The sequence below is a fragment of the Bos grunniens genome, chromosome 18, assembly GCF_055505025.1.
Source record: "Bos grunniens cultivar Pamir isolate PY7600 chromosome 18, Bosgru_T2T1.0, whole genome shotgun sequence".
Lineage (NCBI taxonomy): Eukaryota > Metazoa > Chordata > Mammalia > Artiodactyla > Bovidae > Bos > Bos grunniens.
This window is the reverse complement of record NC_141182.1, coordinates 2,331,687-2,351,024: the sequence shown is the minus strand read 5'-3', so window position 1 is coordinate 2,351,024 and position 19,338 is coordinate 2,331,687. Positions and strand designations below refer to the sequence as shown.

Genomic DNA, 19,338 nt, shown 5'->3' with positions numbered 1-19,338 from the left:
TAAAAAGTGGAGACATCACTTTGCTGACAAAGATCCATATAGTCAAAGTTTTTCCCGTAGTCATGTATGGATGTGAGAGCTGGACTGTTAAGAAGGCTGAGCACCGAAGAATTGATGTTTTCAAACTGTAGTGTTGGAGAAGACTCCTGAGGGTCCCTTAGACAGCAAGGACATCCAACCAGTCAGTCCTAAAGGAGATCAGTCCCGAGTGCTCATTGGAAGGACTGATGCTGAAGCTGAACCTTCCAATACTTTGGCCACTGGATTTGAAGAGCCAGCTCACTGGAAAAGACCCTGGTGCTGGGAATGATTGAGGGCAAGAGGAGAAAGGAGCAGCAGAGGATGAGATGGTTGGATACCATCACTGACTCAATGGACATGAGTTTGAGCAAACTCAGGGAGATAGTGTAGGACAGGGAAGCCTGACGTGCTACAGTTCAAGGGGTCACAAAGAGTTGGATGTGACTTAGTGACCAAGCAATCACACAACATTCACATACATGTTTTGGACTATTCTTTTTTTAGTATTTATTTATTTGGTTGTGCCAGGTCTTAGTTGCAGCATATGTGATCTAGTTCCCTGACCAGGGGTCAAACCTGGGCCCCCTGTGCAGAGTCTTAGCCACTCGACAACCAGAGAAGTTCCATATTTCGGTCTATTCTTGGACTCTATTCTATAGTAATGAAATCACTCATTTTTTAAATTTATTTTTAATTGGAGGATAATTGCTTTACAATGTTGTGTTGGTTACTGCTGTACAGTTACACGAATCAGCCATAAGTATACATATATCCCCTCCCTCTTGAACCTCCCTCCCACCCCTCTAGATGTCACAGAGTGCCCGGCTGAGCTCCCTGGAAACCACTCACTTTTTATTAGGTTTAAGGCATTAGGTTTTCCCCCCTCTTTGCTCCTCTGTTCTATTCCAGCCAGACTTCTGCTCCCACCTGCTCCACTGGAGAAAGCAAAGGGCAGGCCAAGACCTGAGAAACAGCTCTGGGTCATGTTGCCAGCCTTGGGGGAACACGGTCAAGTCTGACTTTCAGGAGCTTTGGCTGACCACCGCGCCCTGACCCTGAGGTCGTGTGGCTGGAGCAGGGGGAACGTGGCTCTGAGAAGCCCACCCCGGGCGTGGCCGCAGTCTGCACGTCCTTGGGGAGGACGTGCACACTGAGGTGCAGTGCTTGTGGAATGGCAGTGTTTCTGCAGAGATGGGGAGAGGTGTGGAGGGAGCGCGTGCAGGCAGCCTTGCCTCCGTGGCGGCGGGTCTTGTGTGTCTTCCTGCCTTGTGTCCCCAGCCTGTGGTCAGAGGAGGGCCATCAGGTCAAGTTCTGCACGTGCATGGAGGGTGAGGGAGCTCAGAGAGTCGGGGGGCACCCGGCGAGGGAACCCGCGCCTCTCTTGCAAAGCCCTGTAAATCTAAAACTTCACATCCCTCTAGTCAGGGGAACTGCATACTTATCCCCTCCAGTTTCCTTTCATCAAAGTCAAATGAGGCCTTATTAAAAGCAGATTCCTGGGACTTTTCTGGGATGACAGAAGTGTTCCATATCTTGATGTGGGCATTGGCTACAAGAAGTCATATAACTGTCAAAACATATCGTACAGTACACTTAAGATTGGTGGCTTTTTTCTATATGAAATTTATACCCAATGTTTGTTCTTTCTTTCTGTTTAAGATTTACTCATCTATTTATTTTTGGCGGCACTGGGCCCTCGTTGCTGCGTGCAGGCTTCCTCTCGGTGCGGCGATCGGGCTCCTCTCTAGTTGTGCTGCACTGGCTCTCACTGTGCTGGCTTCTCTCGTCGTGGAGCGCGGGCCGTAGGCACCCGGGCTCAGTGTTGAGGCCCAGGGGCTGAGCTGCCCCAGTGCATGTCGTAGGGGCTTAGCTGTCTTGCAGGCATGTAGAATCTCCCCAGACCAGGGATTGAACCCTTGTCCCCCGCATTGGCAGGTGGATTCTTAACCACTGGGACACCAGGGAAGCGCAATACCCATTTTCTTTTAAATGGAGGCAAATAACTTGCTTCTAAAGATATGACCTCATGATTGTAAGAGTTAGATGTTGGTATGCACCAGACTTTAAAAATTACTTCCCCCCATTATTTTTTTTAAGGTTTCACATATTTTGTTTCATATGTTTTGTTCAGTAAAGAAGAGAAAAATTATGCAACAAATTTTACTTAGCTTTTATTTAGCGTAGTCAGTCCCAACATTCAGCACAAAAAGAGTTTACAGAGGATAGAAAGTGCATTAATAAAAGCCAGTCTTTACCAAAAGAAAACAGAAAATATATTATTGATTCAAAATATTTTACACTTGAATGATAAACTGCAATAACTTATTTGGGGCACCTACTGATATAAGAGAAAGGAAAAGAAGAAAATACTTTAGAAGAGTTCAATCTCCATTTCCCCCCTCTTAATCATTTTACCATTAGTGGTAATTATGTATCAACTGCCATCTATGGGGTCCCACAGAGTCGGACACAACTGAAGCAACTTAGCAGCAGCCGCAGCAGAGATTAGAAATCCTGGCTCAATTAAAAGCATGGAAACTCTGACAGGTTAAAGGAATTGTCTCTGGTCATTCAAATCTTAATATCAATCATGTAAATCCTTTTTTTCTTTTTTTTTGCTGCTAGAACTGGGCACATTTGGAGCACATTGAGGGAATGCTGGTTTGGATTTTGTGGTGAGGGGATGACTTTGGAGAAAGACTCTAGGAAGCCGGGAGGTCCCAGTGTGTGTCCTATGGGCACAGGAGCGCACCGTGACACAGGAACTGGGTTTCCAAGAGCCGGGGGCCGTGAGGTTAGCAGGTGGGGCTGCAGGGTCAACGTTTTACTTAGAACTGTCCACATCCTGTGAGGTGCTGCTTTGTCCCCTGTCTTCTTCCTCTCTCAGACATAAACAGTGTTACAGAAGTGGAATCACACAGTCGTGTAGGCAGACCTGATCTTACTGTGCTTTACTGTTGCATGTCCCAGTACTGTTGTTGTTGTGTTGAAGGTTTCTGGCAACCCTGCCTCAAGCAAGTCTGTTGGCGCCTTTTTCCCAGGGGCGTCTGCTCACTTTGTGTCTCTGTGTCACGGTTTGGTAATTGTTGTGGTATTTCAAACCCTCCTCCAGCAAAAAGATGATAACTCACTGAAGGCCCAGGTGATGGGTAAGATTTTTTAGCACTAAAGTATTTTTTTAATCAAGATATACACAAAAAAGGCTTTTAAAAAGAAATAGAATGTGAATGGTAGGATCTAGGTAGTAGGGATACAGGGATTCACAGTAAGATTCTTTCACCTTGGCTGCATGTTTAAGTTTTTTCACAATAAAGTGTTGGAAAAATACTGGTAGTTGCCTCATGGACATCACCCCCAAATTCTTAAAGAATGGGTGGGAGAATCAAACAAGGTAACAGCACGTGAATGGTTACATGCAACAAGGCATCCCGTTTCTAGTGATACTGTATTACTTTCTCAGAGCAGCTCTAGCAGAGTTCCATAGACTGGGTACTTAAAATAGCAGAAATTTATTCTCGCTGTTCTGTGTGTGAGAAGTCTGAAATCAAGGAGCTGGCCAGGTTGGCTCCTTCTGGAGCCTCTAAGGGGACTTACCTCTTTCTTAACTTCTGGTGGGACTGACAACCCTTGGTGTTCTTTGGCTTGTTGATACTTCACTCCAGTCTCTGCCACAGCCTCACACAGGCATTCTTCCTTGTGTCTTACATTTGTGTCCAAATTTCCCCTCTTCCTATGAGGACACCAGTCATTCTGGACTTAGAGCCCACCCTCACCCAGTGTGACCTCATCGCAATGTGATGAATGCAAAGACACTATTTCCAAATAAAGTCACACTCACCAGGTTCTGCGTGGGCATGAACTTGACATGGGTGGCATGTGTGCATGCTTAATCGCTCAGTCGTGTCTGACTCTTTGAGACCCCATGGACTGTAGCCCACCAGGCTCCTCTGTCCATGGGATTTTCCAGGCAAGACTACTGGAGTGGGTTGCCATGCCCTCCTTCAGAGGATCTTCCTGACCCAGGGACTGAACTCGTGTCTTGTGCAGAGAGATACTATTTCTCCCAGTACAGATATCTTTAAATAACTTCTGCCACTCAGATAACCTTGATGGAAGTAAATATGATAGGCCCTGGAAATTGTGTGGTATTTCAGAAAAATGGTTCTAGTAGCAATGGAGATTCTATTTAAGACCCTTGTGAAAAGTTTGATGTTTCATTGAGGTGAAAAAATACAAATATAACTAAATTAGAAAATTAATTAAGATAATTAACAAGGAGATAGATGTGTGTGTACACACACACACACAAATACATGTATACGGGCTTCCATGGTGACTCAGATGGTAAAGAATCTGCCTGAAATGCAGGAGACCTGGGTTCGATTCCTGAATCAGGAAGATATCCTGGAGCCAGGCATAGCAACCCATTCCGGTATTCTTGCTGGGGAAATCCCATAGACAGAGAAGCCTGGCAGGCTACAGTTCAGGGGATCACAGAGAGTCAAACATGACTGAGCAACTAACACTTTCACTTCAACAAGGAGATAGATGTATGTGTGTATATGTATATATAGTTTCATATTCTTGGGCCATTCCCCACATCTACAATATCAGAATCTCTGAAGGCAAGACCTCGAAACCTGCACTTTTAACAAGCTCCCTGTGTGCCTCAGAAGCAACATAAACTTTGCAACCCACTGTCCTAGAAGTTTAAGGGCGGAGGGTAAATGGAGAGGGGAGAGCTGGAGTCACTGAAAGTGGCTTGGTGGGCAGGTCTCGTGGGATTACTAAAGAGTCAGCATCTCAAGCTCCCAGTGTGGAGTTCAGTGCGGAGCAGCTGTGCGGTGGGTACTGCACCTGTCCCCTTCCAGGAGAGTGGGGGCGTCCGGGGACCTGTAGCTCTGGTCCAGCTCTGCGTCTCGTCAGCTACGTGACGTCGCATGAGTCAGAACACTCTCCTGGCCTTTATTTCCCCGTTCACTGCCCCACTGCAGGATTCTGTGTGGCTACAGTGAGATCATGTGAGCTCAGTAAAATGGAGCATGGAGATTAACTGACATGGGATTACAAGCCCTTTCAGCCCAGCTTCCACTAAGAAAAGGCAGGTTTCTCTTAGGCGGTGAGGAACGCGTGGTTTTAGGGTCTTAAGTTGCTATGTGCTCAGACCGTCTTGGGTCAGGCCACTTACCCCCTGTAGTTGCATGCGCGTGGCGATGTTCAGTTTCTCAGAGTTGCCTCTCCCCGCAGTGAGGGTGGGGTCTGCACTGACCTTTTGTCTCTCCGAAACGGAGGCTGGCAGCCACCCCAGTGGTCCCAGGGGCTGGTAGGGCTGCCTCCTTCTCCTTCCTCTGTTCAGCTGCAGACAGTGGTCCTGGTCTCCTCATGCCCCCGCTGAGCCTAATGCTGGGGGTAAAAGGACAACTGGTTGCTGTCCTCACAGGGCATCCCTGCCCGTGGAATGAAGGAGGAAGACAGGGCACTAAGGGTTGTGGCTAGAGCTGTAACAGAATATTCTTTGGATGGATGGATGAATAGATAGCAAATAAATTTTAGATCAGGGGCTGTAACAGAATGACAGCTGCAGCTTCTGATGGGAGTGATCAGGGAAGGCCTCTCTGGGGAGCTGGGATCTGAGGGATGAAAAGGAGCTGTCATAGTAACTGGGTAAAAAGCATTCTAGGCAGAGGAACAGCAAGTACAAGGGCCCTGGGGTATGTCAGGGTTGGAATCCAGAGGGCAGCTCTGGGGTTGCTGGGAGCGTGGCGGGCAAGGGAGATTGTGGGGTAGGGAGAGTGGAGAGGGAGCCGGAGCCTGACGTCAGGGGGGCTCGCTGGTCATTGTGGGGGCTCAGAGTGTACTCTGAGGACAGTGGGCTGCGGCATTGTAAGCGGAACACTGACACCGTCGCTCTGTAGCTTGTTGGAACATTCTGGCTGCCACATGGATGGTGGCTTGAAGGGTGTCAAGAACGAAAACAGGAAGAGAGCAAAGAGGCCATCACTGTGGTCCAGATGACAGAAAGAAGTGCCCTGGACTGCACAGCCATTGGGATGGAAAGAAGTAGATAGAAATGTCTTGGAGGTAAAACCAGTAGAACTTGCTGAGGGAGTAAATGCTGGGAGTGAGGGAAAGAGAAGAGTTGAGGGTAACATCATGGCTTTGACCTGAACAATTAGGCACTTTGATTTGTGGGAATGATGAATACTGGGATGGAGGTCCAGGTTTGGGATGGCGCAGTTAAAGTTCACTGGGTCCCTGTTGGGTGTAAGAGGCCCAGGAAACACCCAGGGAGAGATTTCAAATAGTAGTTGAAGTCTGCTGTCCAGTAAGGTATCCCCGAGGCACATGTGGCAATTTAATTTTCAATGAAATAAAATAAAAATTCAGTTCCTCAGTCATACTAGCTACGTTTCAAGTGCTCAGTAGACATGTGTGGCTAGTGGCTACTATGTTGGACAGGGCGGATCTAGAACATTTCTATCATTGCAGAGAGTTCCTTTGGGCAGCATTGGTCTAAAAGCTGTGGCCCAGAGTCCCAAGGCACTTCTCTCCAGGCTGGTGGCATCCTGACCTGGTGATTCCGCTCCAGGAAGCTGATGTCCCTGCCTCCTTCACCGTTGGTTCCTTCTTGTCGTCTCTCCCTCTACTTGATCACACCAGATCGTGTATTCAGTGATGCCCCAACACGTGGCCTTGTTGGAGAGGCACTGACCACGCAGAAGGCCAAGTTGCCCTGGGGCTGTTCAAGGACCTCACCCCCTGAGGGTGAGCACCATTAGCGTGATGAGTATAAATACGGTGTTTAATGAGCATAAAACTGGGAGTGTAGGCTATAACTCGTGAAGAGGTACTAGTTCTAGAGCTCACTGTGTGGACTTGGCTAATTTAAGAAACATGCAGTGGATTTGGAAGTTGTCAGGTCAAATGAGGGTGGAAAAGAAAACAGGTTTAGAGTTAGACAGTCTTGTGTTCTCGAACTAACCGTATCCCTGGAGATAAGCCAGTCAACCTCTGTGTACATCAGCGTCCTCATCTGTAAATGGGGAAAAATTCCATGCCTGGCAGGGAGAGGGGAAATTGCTTGAATCAGTAAAAAGAAGTAATGGGTTTAAGACAGGGTTGTTTTTTTTTTTTTTTTTTTTTATTGCTTTGTTTATAAAATAGCTCAGTGACTTGTATCGTTTCTGGCAATATAATCTTTTGCCATTTTGTAAACAGAGGAGAACAGCAGTGTTTTTCTTTCTTAAATTATTAGATTATAATAGGCACATTTTGAAATCTTGCCTCTGGGATAGTGATATCTGAGGTTATTTGTAAATCCATGGTCTTGCTTCTCTTTTAATAAAACAGCAAAATAGTATTTTGAGGTTAATCCTTACAGAAAGGAGTGTTACATCTGAAATTGGTTTTTTATATAAGTTGGGTCAGTGAGCAGATAACATATTTTAGATGGCTTAAGCCTGTCTTCCCTGTGGGTAACACATTCTGTCAGCCTACCTGAGGTGCTTTGAGGTCTCGGACTTGAGAGACCACAGTCTAGAAATGTCCCGTCGAATCTACAAAAGGCTGAGCTTGAGCAGCTTGTCTCCTGTATTTGCTGATGCTGCTCCTTAGAGCTGGGGCTCTTGGTCCCGCCCATCCGACCACTACAGGAGAGGCAGGTTTGGCACGGCAGGACCCAGGAGGTGCCTCTTGGTGACTTCCTGGAAATGGTGCCCTCATCTGAGCAGAAGTGATCTGCGTGGATGCAGACGGTCCATATCAGGACTTGGTAGAGAGTCAAGTTAGTAGCCCAGAGACTTGTGGGACACTGTCGTGAGTCTAGGGTGGTAATTTAGTACTTTCAATCCACTCTCCCCCTTTCCTGATGTCTTGGAATGCCCACCTATGCTGGCTCCTGCTTCTGGTGACAGGGTTGCTGGTGACGTCATCCAAGGGGCTCATTTCACAGTTAGGAGCCATGGTGACGTCATCCAAGGGGCTCATTTCACAGTTAGGAGCCATGGTGACGTCATCCAAGGGGGTCATTTCACAGTTAGGAGCCATGCGGGGTCACAGCACTGCTGAAACGGACGTCAGGGATGCGTGGAGGCAGGGAGCCATGCGGGGTCACAGCACTGCTGAAACGGACGTCAAGGATGCATGGAGGCTGGGACAGTCTTGTCCACATCCCCAAAGCTCCTGAGTGGAGGCATGAGGCATACCTCCGGACGCGCTTCCTACCCCTGCTCATCGCCTCTTCTCCTTTGGCTGGGCAGGCAGCCTGTGGCTGTGCTCTGGGGCTTCTGTGGCCTGTCATCTGCCAGGCCTGGTTTCGGTTTGGGTTTTGGGTTTTTGCGCGTCAGGGGTTTGTTATGATGTCCTCAAGCTCGGGTAGGCCATAGGGCCTGGCTTCTGATTTCGACTTCATCACTCGGCAGCCTCCTGGGGATGGAAGCAAACAGGTCCTGCCGTCTTCATTTTTGCCCCCAAGTTCCTGGTGACAAAAACAAATGGGCTCCGGGGACACTGCTCCCTGGGGACCGCGGGGCGGGGCTCGTTAACACAGGCTTCTCCTGGGCCGCCCCTTGGTGCAGCCGCGGTCCCCCTTCTCCCAGGGCCCGCCTGGCCCACCTGCGCCCAGGTATCGTGAGACACCTGGACCCCCAGCACCCGCTGGGCCCCCAGGGAGTGGGGCAGAGCTGGACACAGGACCTGGGGCACCATCCCATTTCAAAAAAGAGTTTTCAGGCCAAGCCCAGGCTGCAGGATAAAAGGCCGTCTGTCTGCCCCGCGGTGCCCAGCCCCGGCCTTCCCGAACAACACCCCTTTATGCGGCGCCCCCGCCCGCCGCACACAGCCTCCTTTCAGCGCCTCTGTGGTCGGCTTGTTTGTGTGCCCCACACAGTGCAGGCTTTCTGCTGCTCTTCTCTCTGCTCTCCCCCTCACGCACCCTCCAAGCACACCCTCTCTGGGGACAGTCTGGGGCTCGGGCGCGGGGTTGGGGAGCCCACGGCAGGGGCTCGGAGCATCCCGGTGAGTCCCCCCTGGCGGGGACACGGTGAGCACATGGAGGCCGTCAGTGAGGACAGCTGGAAGCAGCTTCCAGGCCAACGCTCCCAGCAGCCGTTGGCGAACCCTTAGATCAGTGACTGGGTCCTCTGTGCCTCAGTTTCCCTCGTGCGGGAAACACGTCCTCAGGGAGAATTGTGTTGATGGCTGTGAACCGACGGCCACACGCACAGGTGGGACTGGCCCTCGCTGGGAAGCGGGTGCCGATGGAAGCCGCGCAAACTGTGGTGGGTGTGGGGCTGGCCAAGTAGGCCGAGGTCTACGTCAGAGAGAATTGCAGTCCGCTGGAGCCCCAGGCCAGCCTGCCACCCCAACATAGCGTTCCACGTGCTGGAGCGAGACCGCTCAGGCCCTGAAGAAGGGGATCACAGCCCCCCTGGCTCTACACGGGGCCTGTGGGCTGGGGAGGGGGTACCCGAATGCCCACCCTCCAGGGGCCTGGCAGAGGGCTGTGCTGATTGCAAGGCCCCGGCGTCTGCTGCAGCCTTGGGTCCCATTCCCACGTTTCCTTGATCACCTCCATCATCTGCTCTCACTCCCCCTCGGACTCATTCTCCTTCTGGGGCCCTGGGTCAAACCCAGGGGAAACTGGTCCAGGCCTTTGATTTGCTTGCTGGTGCTGCTGCAGTGTAGTCCGCAGACCAGGTGGCTAGGGCAATAGGAGTTGGCATGTCAGTTCCGGAGGCCAGAGCTCTGAGGTGTGGTGGGCTGGGCTTGTCGCGAGGGCTGTGAGGGAGACCATCCCAGGCTGCTCCCTGGCTGCGGCTGGTTGGTTGGCAAGCTTTGGAGGCCTGGGCTTGCAGGTGCTTGGCCCTGACTCTTCACAGGGTGCTCTCCAGGGTGTGTGCTCTTTCCACATTTCACCTTTCTGAATGGGCACCAGGCATGCTGGGTTAGGGCCCACCCGAATCACTTCGTCTCAACGACTTTCAGATAAGGCCACGTTCTGATGTGCTGGGGGTTAGGATGTCAGCACGGGAGTTTGGAGGTGGGCTGGGCGTGGGGAGGACCAGGTCAGGCCTCTCAGGGGAGAGAGACCCTGGAGGCGCATCCTTGGTGCCCGGCCACATCTCCCCTGCAGTCGCTTCACCCCCGTGGGTTCATCTCCTTTCCAGGCACCATGAGGGGGAAGAGGGGTGGTGAAAGTCAGAATCCCTGGCCTGCTTCCGCTTCCTGGCCCCCTCTTTTCCTTGGACCCGATCCACTCACCTAGACTGGATGGAGGGTGAGGCCCAGTTGCCATCCACTGAACTTCACAGGGCTCTGCTCCCCCCAGAGCCAGTCTGTCACCAACCCACTGTGGGCCTTGGCAGAGCGGAGTGGGCACACTTGGACGCCCTCTGGGCTCCCAGGGGTCAGAAGCCTTGCTCTTCTCGTCCACACCCATCCTTCCCTGCGGCTCCCCCGGGGCGGGAGGGCTGAGCTCCCCCAGGTGCTGCAGACGGTCAGGCCAAGGGCTGTGCTTGGGTTCAGACACATTAGTTTGGCCCACATCATTCGTTTTAAATGTGAGGCAGATTTTTAAATTCTGGAGATTTCAGAGAGAAATCTAGTTTTTCAGCTTTTCTTAGAAATCAGAAGGTCTGAGCACTGGGCCCCATCCTAATCTGACCTGGACCTAAGTCAGGGCTGCCCCCTTCCCGTGGGGGCGACCCCTGCAGGTTGCTGCAGTGCCCACCCTCCCCTGCAGCCTTCCCCATACCACGACCACAAGACAGCGACCACCGATGACTGCGCGTGTCGCATTTCTTTTTTTTCCCTCTGTACCACTGTCTCCAGCAAAAGGGCTCCTCACGGTTTTGCTTGTTTTTTTGTTTCTTGGTGCCTCTTGTTTTAAGAAAAATGGGAGCGAGCATCTTTCCTCATAAAAGTGAAGAGTATTCCTGTGTGTTTCATTACAAACAATGTGAGTCTGATTCATGTGCCATACTCTGCCTGCTTTGCTCATGGGTGGCACTTGCCCAGCGTCTGAGGAGAGCAGGAACTTGGGGTGCCCTTGCCAGAGAGAAGCATTTCTTGTTCCAAGAGGAAGACCCTGAGGTCACAGAGCAGGTCGATGAGGGATCTGAACCTAGAGCTTGGTCTCTGCAGTAGAGTGAATCTGCAGGGCCTGGACTGGGTGGCTGACCCTGGACTCTTCTTCCTCAAGGCTGCCTCCCTGAGAGGCAGGCGTGTTGGGAGAAGTGGCTGGAACTTCAGGGAGCCGGAAGGGAACCATTCCTGGGTCCCCTGTGAGCTCAGGTCTGAACTCAGTTTATGGGAGAGGAGGTGGCGGCCCAGGGAGCCTTGGAGAGTGGGGGGTGCTGTCTGCAAGAGCGTCCCCGTGAGACAGAAGCAGGGGCCTGAGCTGGCCCAGGAGGACAGCGCAGTCCATGGGCAGCTGAGAGTGGCTGCACTGGGAGAAACCACACCGGTGCTGACGTCTCACTGACCTCTCTCCCTGTGGCCTGGGAGGCCTGAAGGAGCTCAGGGCCCCCCTTCCACATTGCCCAGCATGTCCAGTGGATTCCAGGTGGGGGTGGGCAGTGCCGCCTACCCAGTCTCCTTAGTGGGGCATACTGACCTCCCCCCTCCCCCGTTAGCCATCCTGCCTGCCGGGACCCCCGGAGCCTAACCAGGCCACCGTCTACGCACAGCGTCCCATTCAGGACACATTCGCGCGCTGACCCCGTGCCAGCAGCCGAGGGCCCAGCAGGGAGCGGGGCATCAGGGTCTCTACCCTCGTGGGGCTTGCACTCTGGCTTGGGAGGCAGTCCCCACAAGAGGCACAGCAAAGCAACATTTTTTCAGCCCCTGAACGACTTTGCTGAGCTCACCAGCTCCTCACAAACAGCCTTGGGCCTGACCATAACATGTGCTTCTAGCCAGATCTGCCGCCTGCCTTCCCAGGGTGGAATGCTCAGAGCTCTATCCTTCCTACCCTGGGACAGTCTGGAGTCGCTCGGGTAGACCCTCCAGGAAAGCTGTCATCGGGCACAGGTGTCAAGCCTCACCTGTCAGCACGCGGGCTGATCATTCTTACAAAAGCCACTGTGTGTCTGACTTCAGAGCTATTCACTTCCCTTCCCCAAAGTCTGCGGCTATGCGGTCTGATGGCAGGACCCAGAACAACGTCCTAAACCTGGAAAAGTGCGCAAGTATTCTTCACTTGCTCATGCTTTTTGGTTAAGGCTTTTTGGTTTTAAGGCTTGCTTCCAGGATCAGGAGAGTCTGTTAAATAATGCATTGTGGAAGTTTCTAAGAAATTTTTTTAGAGGCCTTTTAAAGTCTGAGTTGTACCTCAGTCCCTAGGAATGACCTTTACACACTTCTGATTCATGTTTGGTGTTTGACCGTGGAATTCAAGGCTGAGCCCAGCTCACCTATAAAATAAACACAGAGTCCAGGAAATCTGGAAGGCATGGCCCAGATCAGTGTATGTGGTGCGATGTGATGGCTCCTGGAAGGACTTCCTTCCTGGAACACCCACCCCCTGCCCTGATTCGCATAGGAGCAGCCCAAGTTGGAACGGGAGACCTTTTGAAAACTCACAACTAGACTCTGGAAAAAGAGTCAACTAGAGGATATGACTGAGCAACTTCACTTTCACTTTTCACTTTCATGCATTGGAGGAGGAAATGGCAACCCACTCCAGTGTTCTTGCCTGGAGAATCCCAGTGACGGCGGTGCCTGGTGGGCTGCCGTCTCTGGGATCGCAGAGTCGGACACGACTGAAGCGATTTAGCAGCAGCAGCAGCAGCAGAGGACACTTCCTTGTCCCTGAGGGCATTTCTGCTCCTGGCAGTTCCCATGTGCTGTTTGCTCTGGCTCTCCTTGAAATCTCCTCCCATATTAGAGCCGTGTACAATCCTATGGTTAATAAACCTGGGCTCCTCCCAGGGAGGGCTGTGATCCAGATGAGGCCACCCGGAAAGCACCTTGCTCATGCCCGCCTGGGATCTGCCGGCTGAAAGCATCCCACTCACGACAAGGCTGCCTTGCGCCTCCACGACCTTCGGGCTGTGCTTACCTGGGGCTGGGACGGCAGGAGGCGGCAGGAAGACAGGAGGAGGCAGCTTTTCCTGCCACTTCCCCCTCTCCCCACCTTTCGGGGCAGCCCTAGACGGGCGCTGGGGCAGGATCCAAGGGCAGCGTGACTGCCTGGGGCCGGGGAGGCAGATGGGAGCTCGCGCTGAGCAGGACCTGGGGCCCTCCCGCCTTCTCCCTCATTTCACCTGAAGTATTTCCAGCTGAACACCAGCAGCAGCAAAGTACCCTGAAGGTTCTGTTTTCATTTTCAGCCAACATCTGTCAGTGAAACTAGATTTTCAGTAATTTGTTAAGAAAACCTTAGAGCTGGAACAAAGAGTGCCTTTGATCCACTTCCTGTTACACAGAGATTAGACCCTCGTGAACCGAGAAAACAATGACGTACAATTAATGCTCACAGAACAAAAATTTAGGTTGTCATTTTTCTTCATTAATAAATATTTTTAAATGGAATCTTATTTTAAATTATTATCATTTAATCCTCATGTGAAGTTGCCAGATGACCTTCCTCGGGAAGAACTGCCTTTTATGCTGCAAGGGTGTATTTTCTACCTACTTCTTTCATTTATGAAATGCTGCTAATGATAATTTTTTTGAAAAAATACTTTTTTTAAAATACATCTTATTTTGGCAAAATAAGCTTGTCATTTCATATCAGACTAATGTAGTTTCAGTTCTCTTCACGTCTGTCCCATGGACTGGGGCAAAGGGCACTGAGGATGATATACGGCTCAGGTTACTGGGATTCGGCCCTTGTGTCTGGGCACCGGCCCACCCAGCCTGGGGCGGCATCCTCAGGTGGTGTGTTAAGCGTCCTGCGCCACATCGATTCCAGGCAGGCGTGCTCACACCATTCGATTTGCATTTCCAAGGAGCAGGAGCCTTGTGGAAGTTCAGGGCTCCACCCGGTAACATAGCCAGGGTCCCCTGCGACCCATGCTGCGACTCAGAGGTCTGGAATCTCAGGGGATCGTGACTGGGTTGCAGAGAGCCAACACCAAAACATGGTTCACTCTAGAAACATGAGTGGAGCATGAAGTACGCTCAGGCGCCCACCCCAGGTGCCTAGGAGAGGGAAACAGTAGTTTCCTGCCCTGTTGGGATCGGTTGCACCATTGGACAGGCTCGATCATGGCCCACACATGCAAAAACAACACGAGGCAGAAGATTACAACCACCAACCGAAGCGGTGGGACACATGAAAGTGGGTTTTGTTTTGTTTTTTTCCTAAGTTGGAAAATGAAGACATCATTTCTGGCCAGACTGGTTAGGCAAAAAAAATATGGTGGTCAGGAAAATGTTCCCGAGCCCAACTGCAGGCTCCGCTTTCTCATTAACTATGGTCTGCTTCATGCCTTGGTCCTCTCACCTGTCAAGTAGGAAGAATAATCATGCCTCTCTCATTCAGTTGTTATGAAGATGAAAGGGCTGGGCTCATGGTAAGGCTTCGTGCACATTAACCATTGTTGTCATGATAGGTAGGATGACATTTGAGGAGAAAAATGCAAGGCAAAAGGCAACTCATCCCTATTGCTGAAGGGAAAAGTCTGGGTTAATTCAAGGGCATACGGGAGAAGAGTTTGGAAATAATGAGGGAAAGATGTGAAATACAGGGAAGTCAAGGACAAGCCAACCTGCAGAGGATACTAGTGTGGTCACTCTTAGGAAAGTGGTCAGAGGATCAGACAATCTTGTCAGCCTTTGGGAACATCCTCCCTGGGATAAGGAGCAGGACCAGTGTTAGAGACAGGGACGTTGCAGAGTCTTCTGAGCTGATGCGTGGGTGGCACGCTGCAGATGTTCAGACACCTGTCTGTGGATGAGTCAGTGAGGGCAGTGGGTGTGGATGAGATCCGCGTAGGAGGGGAAACGACCATAGTGATGCTCACTGACACCGTCAGCCCCTGAAGAGGATGCAGATATGGAGCCAGGGCTTCCATCCCTGCAAACTCCCCTCGATGACCCCATTTCTTAGAGTTCCTCTGATTTCCATTGCCTCATGCCCTCCTGTTCATCACCATTCCAGGCATCCCAGTCTTCCTCATAGTGAACAGGTTTGCAGGTCCGAATCACCTCCGGGCCACACCAGCTCTCAACACATGCCAGCAGCAGCAGTCCGTTAAAAAAAAAAAAAAAAAAACAACTTCAGGTGGCCAGAAGTTAGATGAGATGAGATGGTGGTCAGAGTGCTGATGGGAGCTCTGTTCCCATGGCCTGAAATAGGACGTTCCATGACGGGGAGGCACGGGCCTTGTTGTGTGCTGTCCGCATCCCCAATCACACCCACCTTGGAGGAGGAACAGGAACCAGTCATTATTCGTAGAGACCCTATTGTGTCCTGAGAGAATCTTAGGGAAAAGCAGATGGCAGTGGTCTGTTCTCGGGTGTATATATAAGCTACCAGGTGAAAACAGCCTGTACAGTCCTAGAGGGCAAGAGCCAGAAGTTGTCCCTGAACACTGCGGCTGCTGAGCAGAGGGAAGACTTCCCCAAGGCCTCCGTGAGCAGAAGCACGGGATGGGTAGATGAGTGTTGTGTCCGGTACTGGTAAACGGACACCCTTCCTTCTGCTTCCGGGGGTTGTTTCGAGGCACATGCCCTAGATAGACCTGTGTCTGCCACTCAGGGATGTCTGAAAAGTGTAGCGCAGACAAAAAAATCACACGCTGATTCAAATGATAACCCCTTCCCTGCTTGGGATGGGCGGACCCCAAGACAAGCCTTTTGTGGAGAGAGATGGATGGAGTTGGAGTGAGTGAGTGGGGTTGGGGTGCAGAGAAGGATTCGATCACCCTACTTAAGAAAAGACCTGGAGGGACTGGGAGACAGGAGCTATCTGGGAGGGAGAGAACCATGGTTAGAGGCGCTCGAGGGTGTTTTGAGGATAGCACAAAATTGAAAGGGACAAGATTATTATATGACATTTTTATATTGGATAGTTAGGGAACTTCATTGTATGAAATACTATAAAATTCTCTCTGTCCTCAAGAGATCTTCAGAGATGCTTAAAAAAAAAAAAAGAATTCAAATATTAACGTGGTGACACAAATTAAAAATACTGAGATACCCAGACCAAGACAGGATCACAAAAGCCCCTTTTACTTGATTGTACGTGGGTTTTCCCAGTAAATGACAGCATCACTGTTGCCATCAGGTTCTGTCAGTTCATTTGGAAGCGAAAATACAAGAATCGTAACAGCAGAAACCCCAACTGGCTGCTCAAGCAGTCTTCTCAGCTTCTTGCAATTCCCCAACCTCTCAGGCCCCCTTCCCCATGGCCCCCAGCCCCACGCCTTCCTTTGGTCTCAGGGACTCAGAGGACAGGCCTCTCCTACTGGCGAGGGCTCGCCCCACCCTTCCTGAAGGGAAATGTGCTCCGCGCCTACGTGCCAGCCAGCCCTCTCCGACTCACCCCACATGACATCAGGGCCAGTTGGGAGCATGTGAGTTTCCAGGTACATTCCATTTCCTCCTCTCTCTGCCTCTGCACCCTTTGCGTTTGACCTTGAGGCCATTTGGGCTCTCCTCTGCCAGCCCCGCCCCGTGTCCAGCTGCTGACCCACACCTGGGAGTTCCTGGAGGGCTGGTCTGTGTGCTCTGTGGGCTCTCCTTCTGCGGGCATGTGGCCCTAGATGCCCACCTGTGGCTCACCAGCCCTGTAGACTCACCAGGAAAACAGACACGGTGTGTCATCATCAGGTGTGACCTGGCAAGCCTTCTGGGTGCCACCCTGCGACTCTTGGCCTGGCAACTGCCAGGAGCCTGGGGAAGGGCTGGCAGGGCTCCCCTGGGCCGGAACATTCCCCCTGACGGCTCTCGTTTCCTTCCAGTCTCTTGGCCAGCTTCTCTTCTCCCCTGGATCTTTCTGCCTCTTGCTTTAGTGTGTGTTTCTAAGGAGAAGACGAGTGTCGGGAATAAGACCGCCCACTCAGTGCTAACCCGCTCTCCAGTGCGCTCAGGACCCTCTATTTCCGCCCACCCTGCCCCGCACTGTGCTCCCACGCTCAGCAAGGGCCGCGCGGGCTCTCTTCCCTTGCCGCCGTCGGTAATCCGCTCTTGTCTTCATTCCCCAGGGTCCCGTGGAGAATGGGCCTGTAGCCTCTGCGAGCACTCAGAAGACAGACCCTGTGATGGAGCCAAAGCTAAAGGCGGTGGACTGGGAAAAGGTAGCGGGCACGGGGCAGGGCGGGGTGGCACCTGGGGCTCGAGGGGCCAAGGAGAGGGGGCGTGGAGCCACCAGCGTGGCTGGTCATGATGAGGGTAGACGAGGACCCGGGGACAGGCGCCAACAGCTCACGAGCTTGACCTGAGGCAGGAAACTCGGCTCACCGTGGTGATGGGTCCCTGGAAACCACATGCAAGGTCTGGCTGCAAAGACCCCAGAGGGAGGTCCCCCACCGGGATCCCTGAAGCTGAGAAGGGCCCGAGGATGAGGCAGACACGCCCAGCTTGACCAGTGCACGAGGCAGAGCGGCCCAGGCGCTGGTGACCACTGGCAGGAGGCCGGGATGGGCGGGAGCCCTCTGCATCAGGCGGGTGCAGAGCCCAGCCCCTCGCTTCTCTCGGCGCTCGCTCGCAGACCAGCATCCGGCCCTGGTTAGGCGCACCCATGTGCTGGTCAGGGGCTCCTGGAGGGGCTGGGTGGTCGCCAGTGGCGGTGGAGCCAAGACGTGCGGGGTGGCATTGCCCGGGGGTGCAGGAGGGAAGGCAATGGCACCCCACTCCAGTACTCTTGCCTGGAAAATCCCATGGACGGAGGAGCCTGGTGGGCTGCAGTCCATGGGGTCGCTAAGAGTCGGACACGACTGAGCGCCTTCACTTTCCCTTTTCACTTTCATGCATTGGAGAAGGAAATGGCAACCCACTCCAGTGTTCTTGCCTGCAGAATCCCAGGGACAGCGGAGCCTGGTGGGCTGCCGTCTATGGGGTCGCACAGAGTCGGACACGACTGAAGTGACTTAGCAGCAGCAGCAGCAGCAGCAGCAGGAGGGAAACAGACTTGGTGCACTTGCCTCCAGCCTGTTTCCTGGGACTTGCCCGCTGTCATCTTGGCATCTCCTCCTGGAATAGACGCAAGTGTTTATGTCCATACATGTTCCCAACCCGTGCTCGACACTGGGAACTAAAGATGGGCAGGACAGGCCGCTGCCTTCAAAGAGCTCAGTTTGGTGAGGAGGGCAGATCTCCCCCAGAACGTGTTATTACAGTGTGAGGAGATGCGAGGAGCACACCCAAGGAGCACAGCTGGCCGGAGGGGCCCACTGGTGGTTTGCCATCTGGCCGGGACTACGGAGGCCCTGACCCCAGGGGCCCAGAGACGGCATTGGCACTGCCTCTGGGGAAGCCCATCAGCCCAGGGCAAAGGCGCTTGTGCGTCCTTCGATGGAGAGTCCAGGACAAGTGGCCCTGTGCCCCGTTCCCTTCAAGGAGGCCTGCGACCAAAAGCGGGGTCGAGGGCAGGATGTTCCCAGAGGACCCACTGGACCTGTCTCCTGACCCTGACGCCAGACTCAGGCACGACTACTCATCGCCCAGGCCAGGGCAGAGGATGGGGTTCTCGGTACCAATGGCTGGCTTCTCTGGAAGCTCTGGGGCTCTGGGCTTGCTCTGACGTGACGAAGATGGAGGGGGAGACAGCCAGTGTGAAGAGACAAGGGCTTCAAGCTAGTGAGGTCAGGACCTGGGCTTGAGAGAAGAGGTGCTACAGTGGGAGCCGAGGAGGCTGTGGATGAGGCAGGACGGGGCGGGGAAGCCACAGCACATCCGGCTCTGCGCTCGGTGGGCGGTGCTCAGAGGACCCCATGGAGGGGGCCCTGGGCCAGTGCGTGGGGCTTGGCTTAGGGACTGAATGTCGGAAGGAAAGCACCCTCTAGAGAGCTGACCGGGCCTGGGGTGGGTGGCCAGAAAGAATCGCCCTAGAAGGGAGGGGGCTGTCACATGAGCCTGGCTGAGGATGGGCAGATCACAGCCGTGTGCTGGAGAGGGGTCCTCCCGGTGTCCCTGGGCTCCCCTAGCCTGAGGCAGGGAGTCACGTCCCCCAGGCCTGTCTCGCCACCCCTGCCCCCATCGAGGTGAAGACAGCCCCCGCTCCCGTCCCCCAGGCCCAGCCCCTGGCCCCTCGCCAGCATGCCCAGGTCACACCTGACTCACGCACCCCGCCTCTGTCTGTCTCTCTTGCACACACTTTCTCTCTTCCTCCTGTCCCTCTTCCTGCGTCCCTGGGCTGAGAGAGGGGGA

At 52.9% G+C, this 19,338-nt stretch overlaps 1 protein-coding gene across 3 annotated transcripts in view; it reads left to right on the top strand.

Annotated features, from left to right (window-relative positions):
- The window catches only part of FA2H (fatty acid 2-hydroxylase), a 54,358-nt gene that overhangs the window by 11,619 nt on the left and 23,401 nt on the right, over positions 1-19,338 (top strand). For all 3 annotated transcript variants that reach the window (XM_086349871.1, XM_086349872.1, XM_086349873.1), the window contains exon 2: positions 17,175-17,267. In XM_086349871.1, coding sequence (XP_086205997.1) covers positions 17,175-17,267 — 93 coding nt within the window. The remainder of the gene's footprint in view (positions 1-17,174; positions 17,268-19,338) is intronic.